This window comes from Heptranchias perlo, chromosome 14 (genome assembly GCF_035084215.1).
Source record: "Heptranchias perlo isolate sHepPer1 chromosome 14, sHepPer1.hap1, whole genome shotgun sequence".
In the NCBI taxonomy this organism is placed as follows: domain Eukaryota; kingdom Metazoa; phylum Chordata; class Chondrichthyes; order Hexanchiformes; family Hexanchidae; genus Heptranchias; species Heptranchias perlo.
Genome location: NC_090338.1, coordinates 37444404 through 37462705, shown reverse-complemented (window position 1 = coordinate 37462705; position 18302 = coordinate 37444404). Strand labels below are relative to the sequence as shown.

The 18302-nt window shown below is 42.8% G+C and overlaps 1 protein-coding gene across 2 annotated transcripts in view; it reads left to right on the top strand.

Moving 5' to 3' along the window:
* LOC137332445 (A disintegrin and metalloproteinase with thrombospondin motifs 2-like) overlaps window positions 1–18302 on the top strand; it is a 205636-nt gene that overhangs the window by 18976 nt on the left and 168358 nt on the right. For both annotated transcript variants that reach the window (XM_067996293.1, XM_067996292.1), the window contains exon 3: window positions 13591–13750. In XM_067996293.1, coding sequence (XP_067852394.1) covers window positions 13591–13750 — 160 coding nt within the window. The remainder of the gene's footprint in view (window positions 1–13590; window positions 13751–18302) is intronic.

Below are 18302 nucleotides of genomic sequence, written 5' to 3'. Positions count from 1 at the left end.
AGGGATATGAGGATGGTGCAGGAAAATGGTGTTGAGGTAGAAGATCAGCCATGATCTTGTTGAATGGCGGAGCAGGCTCGAGGGGCTGAATGACCTACTCCTGCTCCAATTTCTTATGTTCGTATGTTCTTATGTTAGGTGACCGTATTTTCCCATGTATACTGTGCTATTCAAATAGCTGGTGACAGTAGTGTAGAAAGGGGAATCTCTGGGCTCCAGCTTCTGATGTTAGCTTTGTAAAATGGCAATATGTGTTCTGCTTCACAGCAAAGAAACCTTTTAATATCTAATTTAATTTAAAAATAGATATTAAAAGGTCTCTTTGCTTTTCAATTCTGGCCTTTATTTGTCTGTTCCAGCTGTCTTACAATTTCTGCTCTTGACAATTTTGTCAGTTTCAGTAGGGTAAAAATTCTAAATTTTGGCAGCAGGTACTAGACAAGCAGGGGCCAGAAAATAGCGAGACCCAAAACTCACCAGTGCTTTACTTGTGTCATGCACTGCAGAATTGTTTGGTTTCCCGTCAGTGATGCTCACTTTCACACACGTTGTGCAAGAGCTTCAGTACACATTGTTCTGAATTTCCTCCCACAAATCAACATGAAGCTGAAATAATATAGGCAGGCCATGGGTGGAACCAAACTCTTTTATTGGAGTTTATCCAAAAGTGTTTTGGAACAGATCATTAATCCTTTTTTCGCCTGTCAAAATATCTCCTGGAGGCGGAGTCCCTTCTCTGTGTATATATAGGATAATGATGGGATGATGTTATACATCCAAAATTCTGTCATTTGAGCCTTAGCAATGCTAGACACAAGAGTCGCCTGCACGTTCTTGACTTCCAACATTACTAAGGGTTTTGGGGGATTTATATTTTAAAAGGCCAGTTTGCTTAATACAGAGCAATTGATTGCATTAGGGAAACTGGCTTAACAATAGAGAGGCCAGTTTTAACATCTTTGTTTCATCTTTCGCCAGGACTGTGGGCTCACTTGCAGAGTGCTGTAGTGAATTCCCTCTTCTCCCACCTGAGTCAGGCATTCCATTGCTGCTTTCAATGGCGTCAGTGCCTGCCTGAAATATTTAAATGTCCCAACTCTTGGGTGGCTACGGGAGCACAAAGGACAGGCAGCTGGAAGTGCCACACAGCTGCATGGCTGGCACTGAAGCAGGACCACAGGAAATTTGGGTCCATTTAAATAAGGGCATTATGACGCAGCCCTCAAATTTCCTGTGTTTCCTGCCTAGCCCCAAGTCCACCCATTTAAAATGGGTGTTAAAGCCCAGCAAGAAATCCCGTTGGAAAGGAATCGATTAAAGATATAATGGCATTTCTTTTTTTACCTGCTATTCTTGCACAAGATATGAGAATTGCTTTCAAAGTACCCCTACCACATGCAAAATGAAAATATTGGTGAGCGTAATGTAGGGTGCTGTGAGACATCGGCTTACCCTGGGCCATTGGCAGTGCTAGCAGGCTGCACTTTGCGGCCTACGATGACAGAAGAGAAACATATGTTAGAATGTTGCCTCCAAGAGACAGCGTAAAAAAGAATTTGCAAGATTCTGTGGCTTATGGTTTTTGTGGTTATTTGTATGCCTGCGTATCAGTGAGTGTGAAGGGGACAGATTGGAATTACCCGAGTTGTATTGTGACATGTATCTCTGATGGTAAAAACACGAGCAGTCTTCAATTAGCCTTTGCAAGTGGTCCTCACCTGACCCTACTTGCAGCTCTCAACAACCAATACAAGATTCGCCCTGCCAAACCAGCCCTGAACGAAATCTTCTATGTCAGCCCTTAGAGGAACCCTCCAATGTAAGCTCTCAGCAGAATTCCAGATGTGCGCCTCAGCAAAATCCTCAATGATGGCCGTAGTGGAACACCCGATGCAACACTCAACTAAATGCCTGAGATGAGTCCAGTTATGACTAAAAGTCAGCTGTAACTTAATTTGTTATGTCTGAGAGAGCCATTGATAATGTTATTCATTATTTATGATATGGCCACTTATAAAAAGGTTACCAGTCTCCATATTAGGAACTGATAACCGAGAGGTCAGTTATTCTTGAATGGAGTGGATGGATATAAATGTGGATAAGTGTTAGTTTTAGAAATATACAAATGACAGGAATTTATCAATGAATCTGACTTGTCAACCGTAACTTCATTCATTTCAGTGCATGGGCTGATTTGGGTGGCTTTCTGAGGGCTGACATCGGGAGTATCAATCAAAGCTGGCATGGTGGGTTGAGTTGCACGATGGTAGCAGGGGTCAGGTGAAGACTGCTAGCAGGAATTAGGTAAGAGCTGACCCACAGGTTCGGTGACGACTGCAGGTGGGAGTTCAGATGAGGTCTGTTCGTGGGGCCAGGTGAAAACTGCACTGTCAGGTGCACATACATGTCCCAACCAATAAACTATAATGTATGAAAATTTCCTATGGGTACTATGTTTTCCTCACATTTGGGTGAGCAAACTGCTGGATTTGGGCATTTTTGCATTTCTCAATTATTTAGCAGCTGCTTGAGAAGTATGAATCTGACAATCACCAATGCTGATTAGCCACCTTCTGTCAGGCATGAATATCATATTCGTGAGCCATGAATCTGACAGAAAGAAGCAGAGATGCATCTACCCATTTGATTGACAAGTGACATTCCTAAACAGCAATGAGTGATCCTTAACAACTGTTTTGAACAATTTTATCCATAATGTCCAAAAATAATAACAGCTATTGCATTTATCTCTTACTTGAAGCCTAAATCCAACCCATTCCAAACGACGAAAAGTGTCTGTTCCTAATGTAGTATTCAAAATGATCCAGTTCTTTGGCTGTTTGATAAGTGGGAAGTCACTCTGCAAATCCATCCAGTGATATTTGAATAACTTAGAAGAAAATAGTAGTCAGAATATGGTAGATACTACCAAAGGTGAGGGGGAGAAAAATGTTTTATTTGGTGGTATTTTAAAGAAGGACCCTGGAAAATAAAAGTTTTGAGCCCGCAACTCCTTGGTTTCCCCCCATCAGTGTAAGAGTGGATGAGTAGGTAGTGCTGAACTTTGCTCCTAGCTCCGATGGAGTACCTGGGGTCAGGGTGGGAGCACTTTGTTTTAATATGTTTGGTGGGCACCTGTGCTAGTATTGATGCATCTTGGACACCTGCTTGGGGGGTGGTGGGGGGGGGGGGGGAAGAGGGGAGGAATAAACCGTGCTGACAAGCATCTGCAGCTTGTCATGCAGACAAGTCAGAAGAGACAAGTTTAACATAACTTCTCTGCTTTTCAATTCGATCTCACTAGAAATGAACCCCAGTGCTTTGTTTGCTTTTTTTTTATGGCCTTATTAACCTGCGTCGCTACTTTTAGTGATTTGTGCATTTGTACTTCCAGATCCCTTGGCTCCTCTACCCCATTTAGACTCTTATTTTCCAAGGAGTATGTGGCCTCTTTATTCTTCCTACTAGTTCTTATAGACAGTTTCCTAGAAGTGAAGGGAATTAGGGGTTACGGGGAGCTGGCAGGAAATTGGACATGAATTTAGATTTGAGGTTAGGATCAGATCAGCCATGATCTTATTAAATGGCGGAGCAGGCTCGAAGGGCCGATTGGCCTACTCCTGCTCCTATTTCTTATGTTCTTAAAATGTACCACCTCATCCTTATCTATATTGAAATTCATTTGCCAATTACATGTCCACGGGTAGCACTGGCTGCACGCATGAATCATGATAATTAGCAGGCAGCACGGGTATTGCTGGTGCATTGGGGGTGCTAGTCATGGTTTTTAATCACTCCTGTGCCGGTGTTTCTTATTACCATTTATTAAAATGAGCTCTGTGCAACATTGGCAGGCGCACAAACTGGCAAAGCCCCAAGCTCAATCGGAAATGGTAGCGCAATTATTATGGGGCACAAATGGGTTCCATGCCAATCTGCAGGTCTCATAATGTTGATCGGAATTGCAGTGACAATGATGCCCTGGAAATGGCATGTAAAATTGGGCCTAATATATATAAGAAATTCAATTAACTCTTTTATCAGGGAAGTAACTGGAGAATGTTGTTATAGAGTTTAGACAATAAGAATTCAATAAGAATATTTTGTAATGTGAAAAGATTATTCAGGCTTGTTCTTTTCAGAGGCTATTGCTGCAGTTAGCCCCTTTCCATTGAAATCCTGTCATGCTCTCATCTCCCAATCCATTGTATCTCCCAATCCCTTCCAAGTCACTTACAATTGCACTTTCAAATTCCCAACTCTCTAGTCTTTGGCCCTCCATTCACCACAACACTTCTGCAGCTACCGATCTGCTCAGTCACTATCTCACCTCCACCTTTGATTCCCTTGTCCCCATTAAAACCATTACTCGCTCTCACCCTGGTCATTCCCCCTGGTACGGCTTTCATCTCTGCTCCCTTAAATCAAAAGGACGCAGACTTGAACGTTTATGGTGGACAACTGGTTTAGCCATTCATCGATAGATCTGGCTGGACCACATAAAGCACTATTGGGTCCTGCCCCCCTCTGCCAAAACTGTTCACTATTCCAGGATCATCCTGGAATGCGGAGATAACCCCTGGCTTCTCTTTTCCACTACAAATCATCTTCTTAAACCCCTTTCCTCTGCCTCCTCCACCCTCACCTCCAACAAAAAGTGCCTCTGCTCCCTCCACCCTATTCCCACTAAACTGTTGACCATCCAACGTCCCTTCCTGGCTCCCATGTTAGCTGATATTGTTAACGGTTTCCTCTCCCTCCCCTTCAAATCTGCCGCCATCACCCCCCTCCTTAAAAAATCCACTCTTGACCCCTCTGTCCTTGCAAACTACTGCCCCATCTCCAACCTCCCTTTCCTCTCCAAAGTCCTTGAACGTGTTGTTGTCTCTGAAATCCATGCCCATCTTCCCCGCAACTCTACGTTTGAACCCCTCCAATCAGGTTTCCTGCCACAGTACTGAAACAGCCCTTATCAAAGTCATAAGTGACTTCTTTGTGATTGTGACCATTGTAAACTATCCCTCCTCATCCTTCTCGACCTGTCTGCAGCCCTTGACACAATTGACCACACCATCCTCCTCCAATGCCTCTCCTTCTCGTCCAGCTGGGTGGACTGCGCTGGCCTGGTTCCATTCTTATCTATCCAGTCGTAGCCAGAGAATCACCTGCAATGGATTCTCTTCCCACTCCCGCACAGTTACATCTAGAGTCCCCTAAGGATCTATCCTTGACCTCCTCCTATTTCTCATCTACATGCTGTCCCTCGGCGACATCATCCGAAAACACGTCAGATTCCACATGTACGCTGATGACACCCGCCTCTACCTCACCACCACCTTTCTCGACCCCTCCATTGTCTCTCATTTGTCACACTACTTGTCCGAAAGCAAAAGCTTCCTCTAACTAAATATTGGGAAGACAGTAGCCATTGTCTTTGGTCCCCTCCGCAAACTCTGTTCCCTAGCTGCCAACTCCATCTCTCTCCCTGGCCACTGTCTGGGGCTGAACCAGACCATTCGCTACCTTGGCGACCTATTTGACCCTGAGGTGAGCTTCCGACCACATAGCCGTTCCATCACCGAGACCGCCTACCTCCACGTCTGTAACATGGCCCGCCTCCTCCACTGCCTTAGCTCATCTGCTGCTGAAACCCTCATCCATGCCTTTGTTACCTCCACACTGGACTATTCCAATGTTTTCCTGGCTGGCCTCCCATCTTCCACTCTCCATAAACTTGAGCTCATCCAAAACTCTGCTGCCTGTATCCTAACTCGCGCCAAGTCCCGTTCTCCCATCACCCCTGTGCTCGTTGACCTACATTGGCTCCCGGTCCAGGAATGCCTCGATTTTAAAATTCTTATCCTTGTTTTCAAATCTCGCCATGGCCTCGCCTCTCCCTATCTCTGTAACCTCCTCCAACCCTAGAACCCTCCGAGATCTCTGCGTTCCTCCAATTCTGGCCTCTTGCGCATCCCCGATTTTAATCGCTCCACCATTGGCGGCCGTGCCTTCAGTTGCCTAGGCCCTAAGCTCTGGAATTCCCCCCCTAAACCTCTCCGCCTCTCTACCCCTATCTCCTCCTTTAAGACGCTCCTTAAAACCTACCTCTTTGACCAAGCTTTTGGGCACCTGTTCTGATACCTCCTTTAGTGGCTCGGTGTCAAATTTTGTTTGATAGTGCTCCTGTGAAGCGCCTTTGGGCGTTTGACTACTTTAAAGGCACTATATAAATGCTAGTTGTTGTTGTTGTTGATTTAACCATTTAATTTGACCAATTCTACTTGAAGGACAGTATAGAACAGAAGGCCCAACGAGAACGGGGTGTGTGGGGGTTAAAATCGGACCAGTATTCTACTCAAAGGGTCTATGTCCTCTTCATGTCGCACATCATTTTTACAGGCATGTTTTGGCCAGTGCCTGAGACTCTTGCTCCAGGCAGACGTGGGTTTCATTAAAATGTAAAAGTCAAGGTCCGATGACGTAATTTGAACCTCGACTCAATTTTAAACCCAGGCCGCTTGGGTGGCGCGTATTGCCGACCAGGACCGAGGAAGCTGCTGCAAAGTGGATCCAGGGCCAGAAGCCCTAGGCTTCCCTCCCCCTCCTCATGATCACGCGTGAGCTCCCTCAGATGCAAGTACCTGACTAATTGGGACTGTTTCATCGGGTCCATGGCGGTGGATTTTTTTTGCTCTGCTACTGCCCCCCAGCCCTGTTTTACTCCCGCTGGGTTTGGGCGGAAGTCAGGCCTGGTATATGCTAATGAAGCCCGGGAGTTAAAATGACCCAAGTCTTACGCCAGCGAGTTGGGGAGAGCCTGCTAATCCAAGAAGACACCCAGGTATTTTTTAGTGTTTTGGTTCCTCATCTCTCCCACCACCGCCCCCCCCACCCCCCCCCCCCCCCCCACCTCCAGGCAATCTTCAGGCCTTGAGATCTTCTGGCTGCTAAGCTTCTGCTTCTGCCAACCTCCAATCCCTATGCAAGGTCCTACCAGGGGAGTGCCTGTATTGGGGGGGTCCTGGGCTATGCAGATGGCCTGGACCAGGAAAAGTGGTTGTACTCCTTCCCCCAACAAGGGCCTGGATATGAAATTCAGTCCTTATGGTTCTTTGCTCATTGCAATAAAATTCTGCATTCTGGTGCTCTTAATTGAAGAGTTACATTTAAGCTATCAACATGGATAAAAGAGAGGCAGATGTAAACTGTTGTGAATGTGTAATAGGAATGTTTATACGTTCTTTTATATAACAGAGCTTTTTAACCGTATACTCTTAAGAACTGCAGAGGCATTTACATGTTGGTTTTTTTTTTCTTCCTGGCTTTTCCTATGTAAAGTTATGATCCAATTCTGCACTTTGTTTTTATTGTGATGTGTAATTATAATCACTGCTGTGGTTTGGTTGACTAGCAGTTTGAAAATAACATAATTGAAAACATCTTTTGTCGTAAAACTAGGAAAGTTGGTAATAAAAGTACTTGGCACGTTTTTAAAAATTCTTTTGCACTGTGATTTATGAGATGTTTATATGAATGAATGCCATCTTTACAGTTCTATTTGTTCGCTGATACAGTAGAATTTGCTGTCCTTTTCCTTGTTTTCCCATCATTCTCCTTTTGAAATCTGTTTTTGTGACCAGTTCGGCATTAGTTTATATCGTGAGATTTGGTACTGATTGCCAGATAATATGCCCGTGATGGTGACCAACAGATGCTTTTTGCTGCCTATCACAAGCTGAAAACTGAGAATTCCTTCAGGACGAGCACATATATAACATGTGTGCAAATGGGAAACTTGTTTTCTCTCAGTTTTCCCCCCAATGTGAAATCCTTTGTAGCATATAATGTGGTCTGATAGCTGCTTCTTCATATAAACCATATGTTTCATTTGGCATAACATCAGTCTTCACTAGTTTAGTTTTTGGAGTTTGGTTTAAATTTTTTTTGGACAGAAGACAAAAATGTTTGGAGCTATTGGAGTTGGACAGCTGTTTGATTATAATTGTTTGACTGCAATATGCCGGGGTGAATCAGTTTTTTGATTGCAAGATCTTTTATAGTTCTACCTATTTTCAGTTTGTTGTTATTCTATGAAAGGATCGTGTTAAAGAACTGTGATACATCAAATGTAAAGCCGGAATTTAGAGTAAGTGTGGTAAGAAAGCATTAATCTAGCGTCTGGTGAACATATGTGCCAGTAATATGAGCTTAACCCTGAGTTAAACCGTAGGGAGTGGAAAGCACATTTATTATTGTGTGCAGTTTGTACTCTGCTCAATACAACTGGCATGAGAAATTGAAGATAGGACTACCAGTGTTTGACTACTTCATCAGATATGTTGATGTAATTGGTTATAACCAATCAAAATCATTGCAACAGCTGGCCACAAGAATTGTGTCCACAATTCTATTGAAATATCTGAACATGAAATAAATGGCAATATGGTCTAGCCTATGATCTATGGATTGTCTCACCAGTCTTGGGTACTGGCTGACACTGGTAATCTGTCTCACATAAAGTGATCATCACAGTAAATGACTCACCTCAGTGAAAATCTTTAACCCCTGCAGTGCTGACCTCAACAGGGGTTCCCTGCATTATGGGCCAGCCATTATTAAAATTTTCACCTCATATATTGGGAGATTCAAAAACCACCTAATATTATTGTAACAATACTACTGAGATGTCAGGAACAGCTTTAGTACTTCAACATTACTATTATAAGAAAATACATATACTTCAAAAAAATCTTAAATCATAATACCTACAAACCACTTCTGCTCTATCTACATTTTTCTTCCCTATTCTCTTCCATGTTCTCTATTTTATCTTTTATGTTTTATTGGTTCTTATTTACTAGCACTTATATTTTATTATTTATTTCATATTATTGCTTATTTTGCCATTAGTTTATAAACTTTCATTTTCACTGCCTGCAGTGACCCACTGTCCATATTGGATCTGAGACCCAAATCACTTTCAATCTATACCCAATTGGCTGGAAAACTAATTTAAAGTCGGATTTAAGCCAATCAATGCTGACCTTATTGCAGTCTACTCTTCCTTTATCTATTCCTATTTATTTTTTTCTCCCTCTTCCTCCCCATAAAGTGCCATGGGACAGTTCCTATGTTAAAGGTGCTATTTGAATAGAAGTTATTGTTGTTAATGAAGTTAGAGAGGCAAGAGGTCAAATTTTCTTCAATGATTAAGAAAGTAAGCCAGTATCACTCAATATGATGTCTTGTTGGGAGTCCTGCGATGTGATCGCTCTAAAATAACTCGCTGGTGGCACTCTGAGGGCTGATTGTTTCTCCATTATCCTTTAATTGCCTGTTGTGATTCCTGAGTTATTTCCCTCTGATCCTGTGGTTTAATCTGAAGACAGTGGAGAACTTAACTGAGTTTTCACTGCACCGTTAAAGTCCTACTCAATACATATTTTGTAGAAAATAGCAAATTGGCACAGTTTAAAGGTACAAAGGACATATGTACATTGATGGTTCTGTAAATCTGTCTGGATAGATGAAAATATTGCAGACATACATATCCAGAGAGCAGCACAGCATCATTTTACAAACGGTGGAACTTTGGCAGCTAGTTAGGCATCGCATTTCTGTGATTCTATGCCTTGTTTAATATGCACCCTAGTGCCTCAGCCCCCCGAGAACACTGCGACTAAATTACATGGGCTGCTGCATGCACTAGCACGTTGGGGAGCTGAATATATTTTATGTAAGCTTCCTAACCTGCTAATGCCTTATGCAAGGAGAGTGACTACGTGAGGGGTGAGGGACCAAAATTGCACAAGCATGTAACTGTTAAAAGGCTCCTGATCAAAACTGAAGGGATATGGCACTAAAGGCTCAATAATATTTCTGACAAGTTTTCAACCTTTGCAGAGGATGTATCGGGGAAGAAGTGCTGGCCAAGAATTAAAGGACAGAAACCCAACAAATGGCAAGTGAAGTAGCAGCAGGAAGCAAGACTGTTGTGGGGAAAGGAGTTGGAACTAAAAGTCTTGCAAAAAAATCAGGCCTAAATAGTAGTAAAAAGTATTGCGCTAATGAAAATGCAGATAGAACTATGTAATAAGGGTGAAAACAAACTTTCAAAACACTAAAACGTCTTACTCACCATTAAGAAGCCAACTCCTCTAGACTAGGCAAACTAGATAGTCATTTGCCTGTTTCCTATAATGAACAGCACTATGGGAACGTAGGCATCTCACAAATTGTGAGATTCGTTATGGGACCAATTACATACGTTTACAGGTATATTTATTTGCAGGTATATTGAGGCTTGTGCTGGACAAAAGTGCAGCTTCCAAAAAGTTTTAAAATGTTTTCTTTTCAAAATTTGGAACACCGTGATTCAGGCATGCAGACCTCCATGCTTGATTTTGTGACCCACACTTCCAACCAACCAGCTCCACTATGAGAGTGGACCTTTACAAATTCAGCCATATTATCTATATTTGGCTTACGTTATGTGCCATGGGGGAGAAATTAGTGGGCGGCTCATCTAAAATGTGCGCCTGAAGCCCAAGGCTTCCTCCAAATTGGGTCCCTAGCCTCATCATAATATTGACAAGCTGTGGACGCCAATTGTGTGTCCTGATGAAGCTCGTCAGTTGGGCCCTTCCCAAAATCATCTGGCTTGTATCCTGAACCAGCCCGCAGGTAAGTCCTGGGGGTGGAGGGGAGGCGAACAGGAGGGGGCGACTGTCAGTTGGCAGAGGCCTGCAGTATTGCTGTAGAGCCAAGACGAGCACGGGGATCAATTTCTCTCCCCATATTTAACAACAGGCATTATTTTAAATGTACAAGGAACTTGGGAACTCATTTGCAGCACCGGAAATTACATTCCAAACTGCAGCCTCTGGTTTTATGTTATAACTGCAGATACTACCAGGTGTAGTTAACATTAACTCTGATGAGGAAACCACAAGAACCTTCAAGACAGTCACTCAAGTCTGTTCTATCTCAACAATCAGATAAACTTTACAGTTATAACAAATAAAGTGGCTAGTAATACAGCTGTTGTGCATATATTTTATCTTAGTTAGCAGAATAAGTACAGTTCCATATGGTACATGCCAGTGTCAGTATTAATTTGGTGTGTACTGTTACAGGTGACCATATAAGGAAATGAAAAGATCCTATTTATCAGATCTCCAGTAAGCAGAAACCATTGGCTCGTACTTTACTGAAATACTAAATGCTTTCCTTATTTAAAGGAATGACCCGCTTAACCATAACTCTATTAACTGTTGTCAACTATATATCTATAATCCTTGTGTTTCTTTTTATGTGAGAATGCCCTGGGGCCTGCTGGGAGTGCATTCTGCTATTACTCACACATCGTAAAGCTTTCAGATTATGGGACTGACGGTTCAGAATATGGACTATTGATAAGAGTGCTGGGTAATGGTGAAGAGTATGTTGCTTGGGTGATCCAGTGCCAAGCTAAACATCATGAATTCTGTGCTGTCAACAGTGGGGCAGAGTTTCTCATTTGTACTTGGGCGTGAATAATTGCCTGGGTGGAGCGCCAGTGGAAAATCAGGTGCGAGGGAGGGAATTAAAGCTTGTAATGGAGTCCACCTGATTTGCTATGGGCTTGGGATGCTCCCTGTCTGATTTTCCTCTATGCGCTCCTCCCAGGTGATTATTTAGGCCCAAGTTTAAAAAGGAAAATCTATCCCAATATGTTTAAAATCTAATCTGTTTCTAGTTGCAAGAAACCCATAGAAGATGAGACCAAGAGACTCCACCTCTTAGCTTTATTCAAAGAATACTAGCCTAGAAACGACTGTGATATTAGTGGACAAATGCTTAATTCATTCGTATGACCCTCCTCAGTCTGCTATTTAAATATTTTGTTTTCAATGGATTAACACCATCACTAACAATGGGCAAAGGAATCACAAATGACTGTGTGAAGTGTTAATCTGCTAATATCGTCAGCAGTATTTTCTAGCTTCCTATGAGCTATGAAATGTTCAATTGATCTCTCTTGGTTTTTTTGTCCCTCCTTTTTAGTAAATTGTTTTCTCTTTGGGCCTGTTCTCCCCAGGCCTGCGACCAAGAGACTTGTTTAGAGATGCATAATAGTGACTTGGGGACCGCTCTCCTGCCAATTCTTTTTTAATGGCCCTCCCTCCCAACAAGGTCAGCATCTCAGTGGTGGGCTAGATTGTGGGTGCATATCCATGCTCCACAACCCCATGGCAACCCCATTGGTGCTTGAATGCATTGTTGTCTTTGTTGCCTGCCCCTCTTCAATCCTCCAATTGTAGAAGATCTGGCCGCAGCGCCTGAAACCCACATGTTCTAGTTGCCCCTGAAAATGGGCACCCATCCAACATTGTGGGAGGAAAATGAGGCCGTAGAGCCAGGAATGACCACATCTGCCTCGTTCCCCTGGCAACCCTTAGCAAGTGCCTATTATAAGCCCAGGAACTCTGCTTTCCCCCCACCCCCTGCCTTATCACAGGATGTCCCGGAAATTCGGGTCCAACATAAAGTGCCAGTCTTGGGGACTGCTGCTTTGTTATGAGTGAGAAATTAATCTCATCCTGCTATGTCTACCATCTCAGATTGACATGAAAGATCATTTGACTCTATTTAATGAGGAGCAGGGAATTATTCCAGTATCCTGGCCAACATTGCTTCCTTGACCATCACCACCAAAAATTACTTAGCTGGTTATTCGACTCATTTGCTCTTTATGGGACCTTGCTGTGTGCTCTGCTTACCCTTTGCACTAAGTTACCAAAGATATATCCTGCAGAGAGAAAGGGGGAAGGGTTCACTGGGAGAAAATCAGTACATGCAGAAACATCTTGAAAAGGTGATCAGAGGGGTGGAATGTGCAACAACAATGTGTCAAAAATCAAAATTTTCTTTGGGGACCATGCTCACAGACCACCTTTAGTAAATAAATTGAGCTCATTCCTTTCAAAAATTTCAAAGTTCACCACTGCAAAAATTGCACTCTTATGTATTTCATTTTTTTCATTGTAATACAACTGATTTAATATTGGGTGTAGCTGCAGCTTAAATCATGAACAGTTCATGTTCCAGTGAACTCCCTTTATAACTACTTTGTATGTCACACATGAGGCCATTGGGTTTCAGCTTTCACAGAAAAACAAATTGAATTGCAGAATGCGATCCCCTATCAGTAATAAAAATCCTGAAACCCAGTCTAATGAAAAGGAATTTAACTTCTTCAGTCACCTTGAAACAGTAGCCTTGGTCATGGGTCTACTCAGCACTGATTTTTAGTTGTACATTGTTTTTTTGAGTTGTCAGCTTTTGTGAAGCTGTCCATCAACTTTTCCAAGTTTTATAGGTTGACATATATGATAAAGTATGTGTTTTTGCTTTTACTGTCAGACCAAAGGACGACAGCTGTATTATTCCTCATAAAGTATTTAACTTCTTCAGCTATTGTAAAGTGACAGAAATCCTGCGGGTATTTGTGTGTATGAAAGCTTCATTGGGGTAGTGGATCTGCGTAATAGCTGCATGAGCATTTTTCTAGTAAATAAGAGTGTCTAATCTCTGTTTCTGTCAATTCAGGCTGGCATGATTCGGACAGACAAGGACGAATTTTTTATTGAACCACTGGAGAAAGACAAAGCAGAGGAGGAAGAAGAAAGTGGGAGAGTCCATGTGGTGTACCGGAGGTCAGCTACTAAGAGACCACTTCCTGAATCAATCAGCGATGTCCATTCAAATGGTCAGTAAACATATGATTATTTTTATAGATGCAAAGGCTCATCCCCTTTGAATGGATTTGAATGAAACTAAGGCGGATTATATCTGTGAGTGGAAGTTCCATTTAAAATGCTTTATATTGGGAAAACTTTATTCTAACAATAAACTGCTGTTTCTGGATTTCATTGGAATCTTTATGTTGGATCTTTTTATTATTTCCATTTCATCTCAGTATTGAGAAAAAAAACTAGATTTCTGACTCTTGTGTCCATTAAAATACATGGAGATAAAACATAATGCTTGTTGAGCATTTCTATTTAAAACCCTCAGATCAGAATACTCATGGTAAGTCGCACCCACATGATCTGTATATTTATTTCAGGAACATTATATTCAAGGTAAGATGATCCGTGACTAAAATGTATAATTTTATTTGACAATCTACTTTCTTCTTGCTTTATAAACTGATGTAAAGTTTATTCAGAGTTCATCTCGATTCTCCAATTTCTAAGGAAGCTAAGATTTTTATTGCTGAATGGGTTCTGTCGTTTAAACTCATTTATTACTTTTTTTGTAAAATCACCTATATCGTTCCACCAATTGGAATGAATGGAAATGTGAAACTGGTGGTGACATTTTCTTATCTTGGTGACAGCTGGAACTGTATAAAACATTGGTTAGGCCACATCTTGAGTACTGCGTACAGTTCTGGTCAACACATTACAGGAAAGATGTGATTGCACCAGAGAGGAGATTTATGAGGATGTTGCCAGGGCTGGAGAATTTTAGCTATGAGAAAAGATTGGATAGGCTGGGGTTGTTTTCTTTGGAACAAAGGAGGCTGAGGGGAGATTTAATTGAGGTGTATAAAATTATGACGGGACTAGATAGAGTGGAAAGGGAGGACCTATTTCCCTTCAAAGAGGGGTCAGTGACCAGGGGGCATAGATTTAATGTAATTGGTAGAAGGATTAGACAGGAGCTGAGGAGAATTTTTTTCATTCAGAGGGCGGTGGGGGTCTGAAACTCGCTGCCTGAAAGGGTGGTAGAGGCAGAAACCCTCAACTCATTAAAAAATTAGTTGGATGTGCACTTGAAATGCTGTAACCTACAAGGCTACAGACCAAGTGCTGAAAAGTGGGATTAAGCTGGACTATAGCTCTTTTTCGGCCGGCATGGACAGGATGGGCTGAATGGCCTCCTTCTGTGCCGTAACTTTCTTTGATTCTATGGTGAAGATCAGAACATTTATCTATCCTAGTAGGAAGTGTAAATATTTAAAACATTTCTGCTTGTGTGTAAAAAAATTAATGAATTTTATAGCACCTTTCACATCCTTGGGACATCCAAAGGCACTTCACAGCCATTGAGTTATGTTTCAACTGCAGTCACTGTTGTTTTGTAGGCAGGTGCGGCAGCCAATTGGCAAGAACAAGGTCCCACAAACACCAATGAAATAAATGACCAGTTAATAACTTAGAAATTCTGGCAGTGCCGCCCACCCTCTGCTTTATCCCCCCAATGACCCCAAACCAAATCCTGGGCTGGATTTGTTTACATATTGGGGCAGGTGTCTGCACCAGTGTTGACGTTACAGGGGTGCCCACGCATCAGAACCAAGGGAAGTTAAAAGTGGCATCTACATTTGTACAGCTCCCTCAGTGGTGGACCTCTGTTTGAATTTGCATTGTGGAGCCCAGTATAGCATGTACAACTGCTTCCTGCAGGTATATGTACCACTGGCTGCTACAAAGGTGTATCTAGTGGGACTTCCAGGGATGCATGGGAAACCTCCCAGAAATGCCTCCAAAAGTGATAAGGGGCAGGCAGAAGAAGAACTCAGCCCCACAACCCCCCCCACCCCCACCGTAAGAATTTACCAAAAAAAAGACTGGATCTTCTTGGTCAATCTGTTTTGGTGGTTTTGGAACGACCAAAGGTTGGTAAAAGGAATGGGTTTTAAGGAGGGTTTTAAAGAAGGAGAGGGAGGTGGACAGGCGGAGAGTTTAGAGACGGATTTCCAGACCGTGAGGCCTAGGCAGCTGAAGGCATGGCTATCAATGGTGTGATGGTGTGAGAGAGTCATAGGAATGAAGAATTTTGGGCTTGTTGTGCAGGAGGGGGTTAAAAAGATAGAAAGTGGTCATGGAGGAATTTAAACGCAATTTGAGGCATTGGGGCTCTGGCAGCCAATGTATGTCAGCAAGGACGGGGCTTGGTGTGGGTTAGGATATGAGCAGCATGGTTTTGGGTGAGTTGAGGTTTATGGAGGGTGGAGGATGTGGGGGGGGGGTGGCAGTCAGAAGAGCATTGGAATAGTTCAGTTTAAAGGTGGCAAAGGTTTCAGGAGCAGAGGAAGGGTGTAGAAGGGCAATGTTACAGAGATGGAAGTAACTGGTCTTTGTGATGGAGAGGACATGAGGTTGTAAGCGGGTCGAATAGGGTCTTGAGGTTGCGAACAGTCTGGTTCAGCCCGAGAAAGTAGCTGCGGAGAGGGTATAGAGTTTTGGTGGGGGCTGAAGCCAATGGCTTTGGTCTTCTCCGTGCTCATCTGGACAAAATAGTAGATCATCCAAGAATAGATGTCAGACAAACTGTCTCACAGCACAGAGACAGTGGAGGGGTCGAGCGAGGTGGTGGAGAGGCAGAGCTGGATGTCATCTGAGTATATGTCTGTGGATGATGTCACTAAGGGGCACCATGTGGAATAATAAGAGGAGGGGGTCTGGGTTGGATCCTTGGGGGACTCTTGGCGCAATGTTGCAGGGTGGGAAGAGGAGCCATTGCTGGAGATGCTGTAGCTGAACCAAGTGAGGGCAGTCTAACTGATCAGGGCAGCTGAGGAGAGGTATTGCAGAAGGATCTGTGGTTCACTGTGTCAAAAGCTACAGAGAAGTCAAGGAGGACGAGGAGGGATAATGGTCACAGAGAATGTTGTTCGTCACTTTGGCTAGGGCCATTTTGGTTTTGTGGGAGGGATGGGTGCGGACATGGGACATGACTACATTTGGAAGGACTTTGGAGAGAAAAGGGTAGTTGGAGGCAGGAGGGTAGTTTGCAAGGACAAAGGGGATGAGGATGTGTTTTTGAGGATGGGGGGATTATGATGGTGGTTTTGAATGGGAGGAGGATAGGGCCTGAGGAGAGAGAACCGTTTACAATGTCAGCTAGCATGAGAGCCAGGAAGAGAAGGTGGATTGTTAGCAATTCAGTGGGAATGCGGTCAAGGGAACAAGAGGTACATCTCATTGGAGGAGATAAGCTTGTAGAGGGCATGGGGAAGAAGGGAGTGAAACTAGATGGAGATAGGGGATCAGCGCTATGGTGGAGAGGGGTATGGGCAAGGGTAGGGGAAGGAAACAGCAGAGGCAGCTGAATAGATGGCCATTATCTTGGTGCAAAGAAGTCCATAAGTTCCTTGTATTTGTTGTTAGAGGGGGTAGGGGAGATGGATTTAAGGAAGAGAGTTTGAGGGTTGTTGTGCTGGAGGAGGTTACAGAGATAGGGAGGGGCAAGATCATGGAGGGATTGAAATGCATGGATAACAATTTCTCAATTGAGATATTGGGGAACTGGGAGCCAGTGTAGGTCAGCAAGAACAGGAGCGATGGGTGAATGGAACTTAGTGTGAAAAGAAGCCAAGAGCCATCTTTGCTGTTGAGGAGAACCCCCGAGCAGTGGACAGTTTCAGCTGCGAACAGTGAGATTCAATAGAGCTGGATCTAGTGATGGATGGCTAAGCCTGCTGTTCACCAGAAATGCTGAAGTCTATGCTCCTTGCACATGAGGGAGCATAGATGGAGGCCACACCAGAGGGGACAAAAATTCCAATTTCCTGAATCAGGTATTTCCAGAAGATTATCCTTTGGAATTATCCTGCACACACTTTGTTTAAAAATGAAAAGATTCACAATGAAAAGAAAACAAAAACAATGAATACTGGAAATGTGAAATAAAAACAGGAAATACTAGAAATGCACAGCAGGTCAGTAAGCATCCAAAAAAGAACAAAGGACAGGTTAACATTAGAACAAGATTCTTGCCGGCCTTAGGTTAAAGGTAGCCCAGAATTGAGTCCATGACAATTTAAGCACTAATATATCGCAATCACTAGCATATTGGTAAAATATCTTTTATAAAGTAGGATTTTAGATTTTATCTTCTATTCCAAATAGGACTGAGTTGGTCTCATGATATAAAAACAGTAATGAGCACAATTGAAGCATGGAAATAAATTTATAATTATGGTAAAAATATTTTTAAAACTTAAAATATTCAATTTCAAAATTCTTGTGTATTCTTGAACATTAGCCAGAACTCATAAACATCTGCAGTGATACCAGAAGAGTGACTTGAGGCTTTATTATGGAGACTGAATATGCATTGGCACAGCTCTGAAGGGGAGATCCAATTCCAAATCTTTGTGAAGTGAGACCAACCACTTGTCTGACAGAATAACATTAATTCACTGAAAAGAAATATATGTCACCATAGCAACCAGGCATATTCAGAATTTCTGTATAATCTGGGATGTGAAAAACCAAAACACCTCTTAAAAACATAAGAAATAGGAG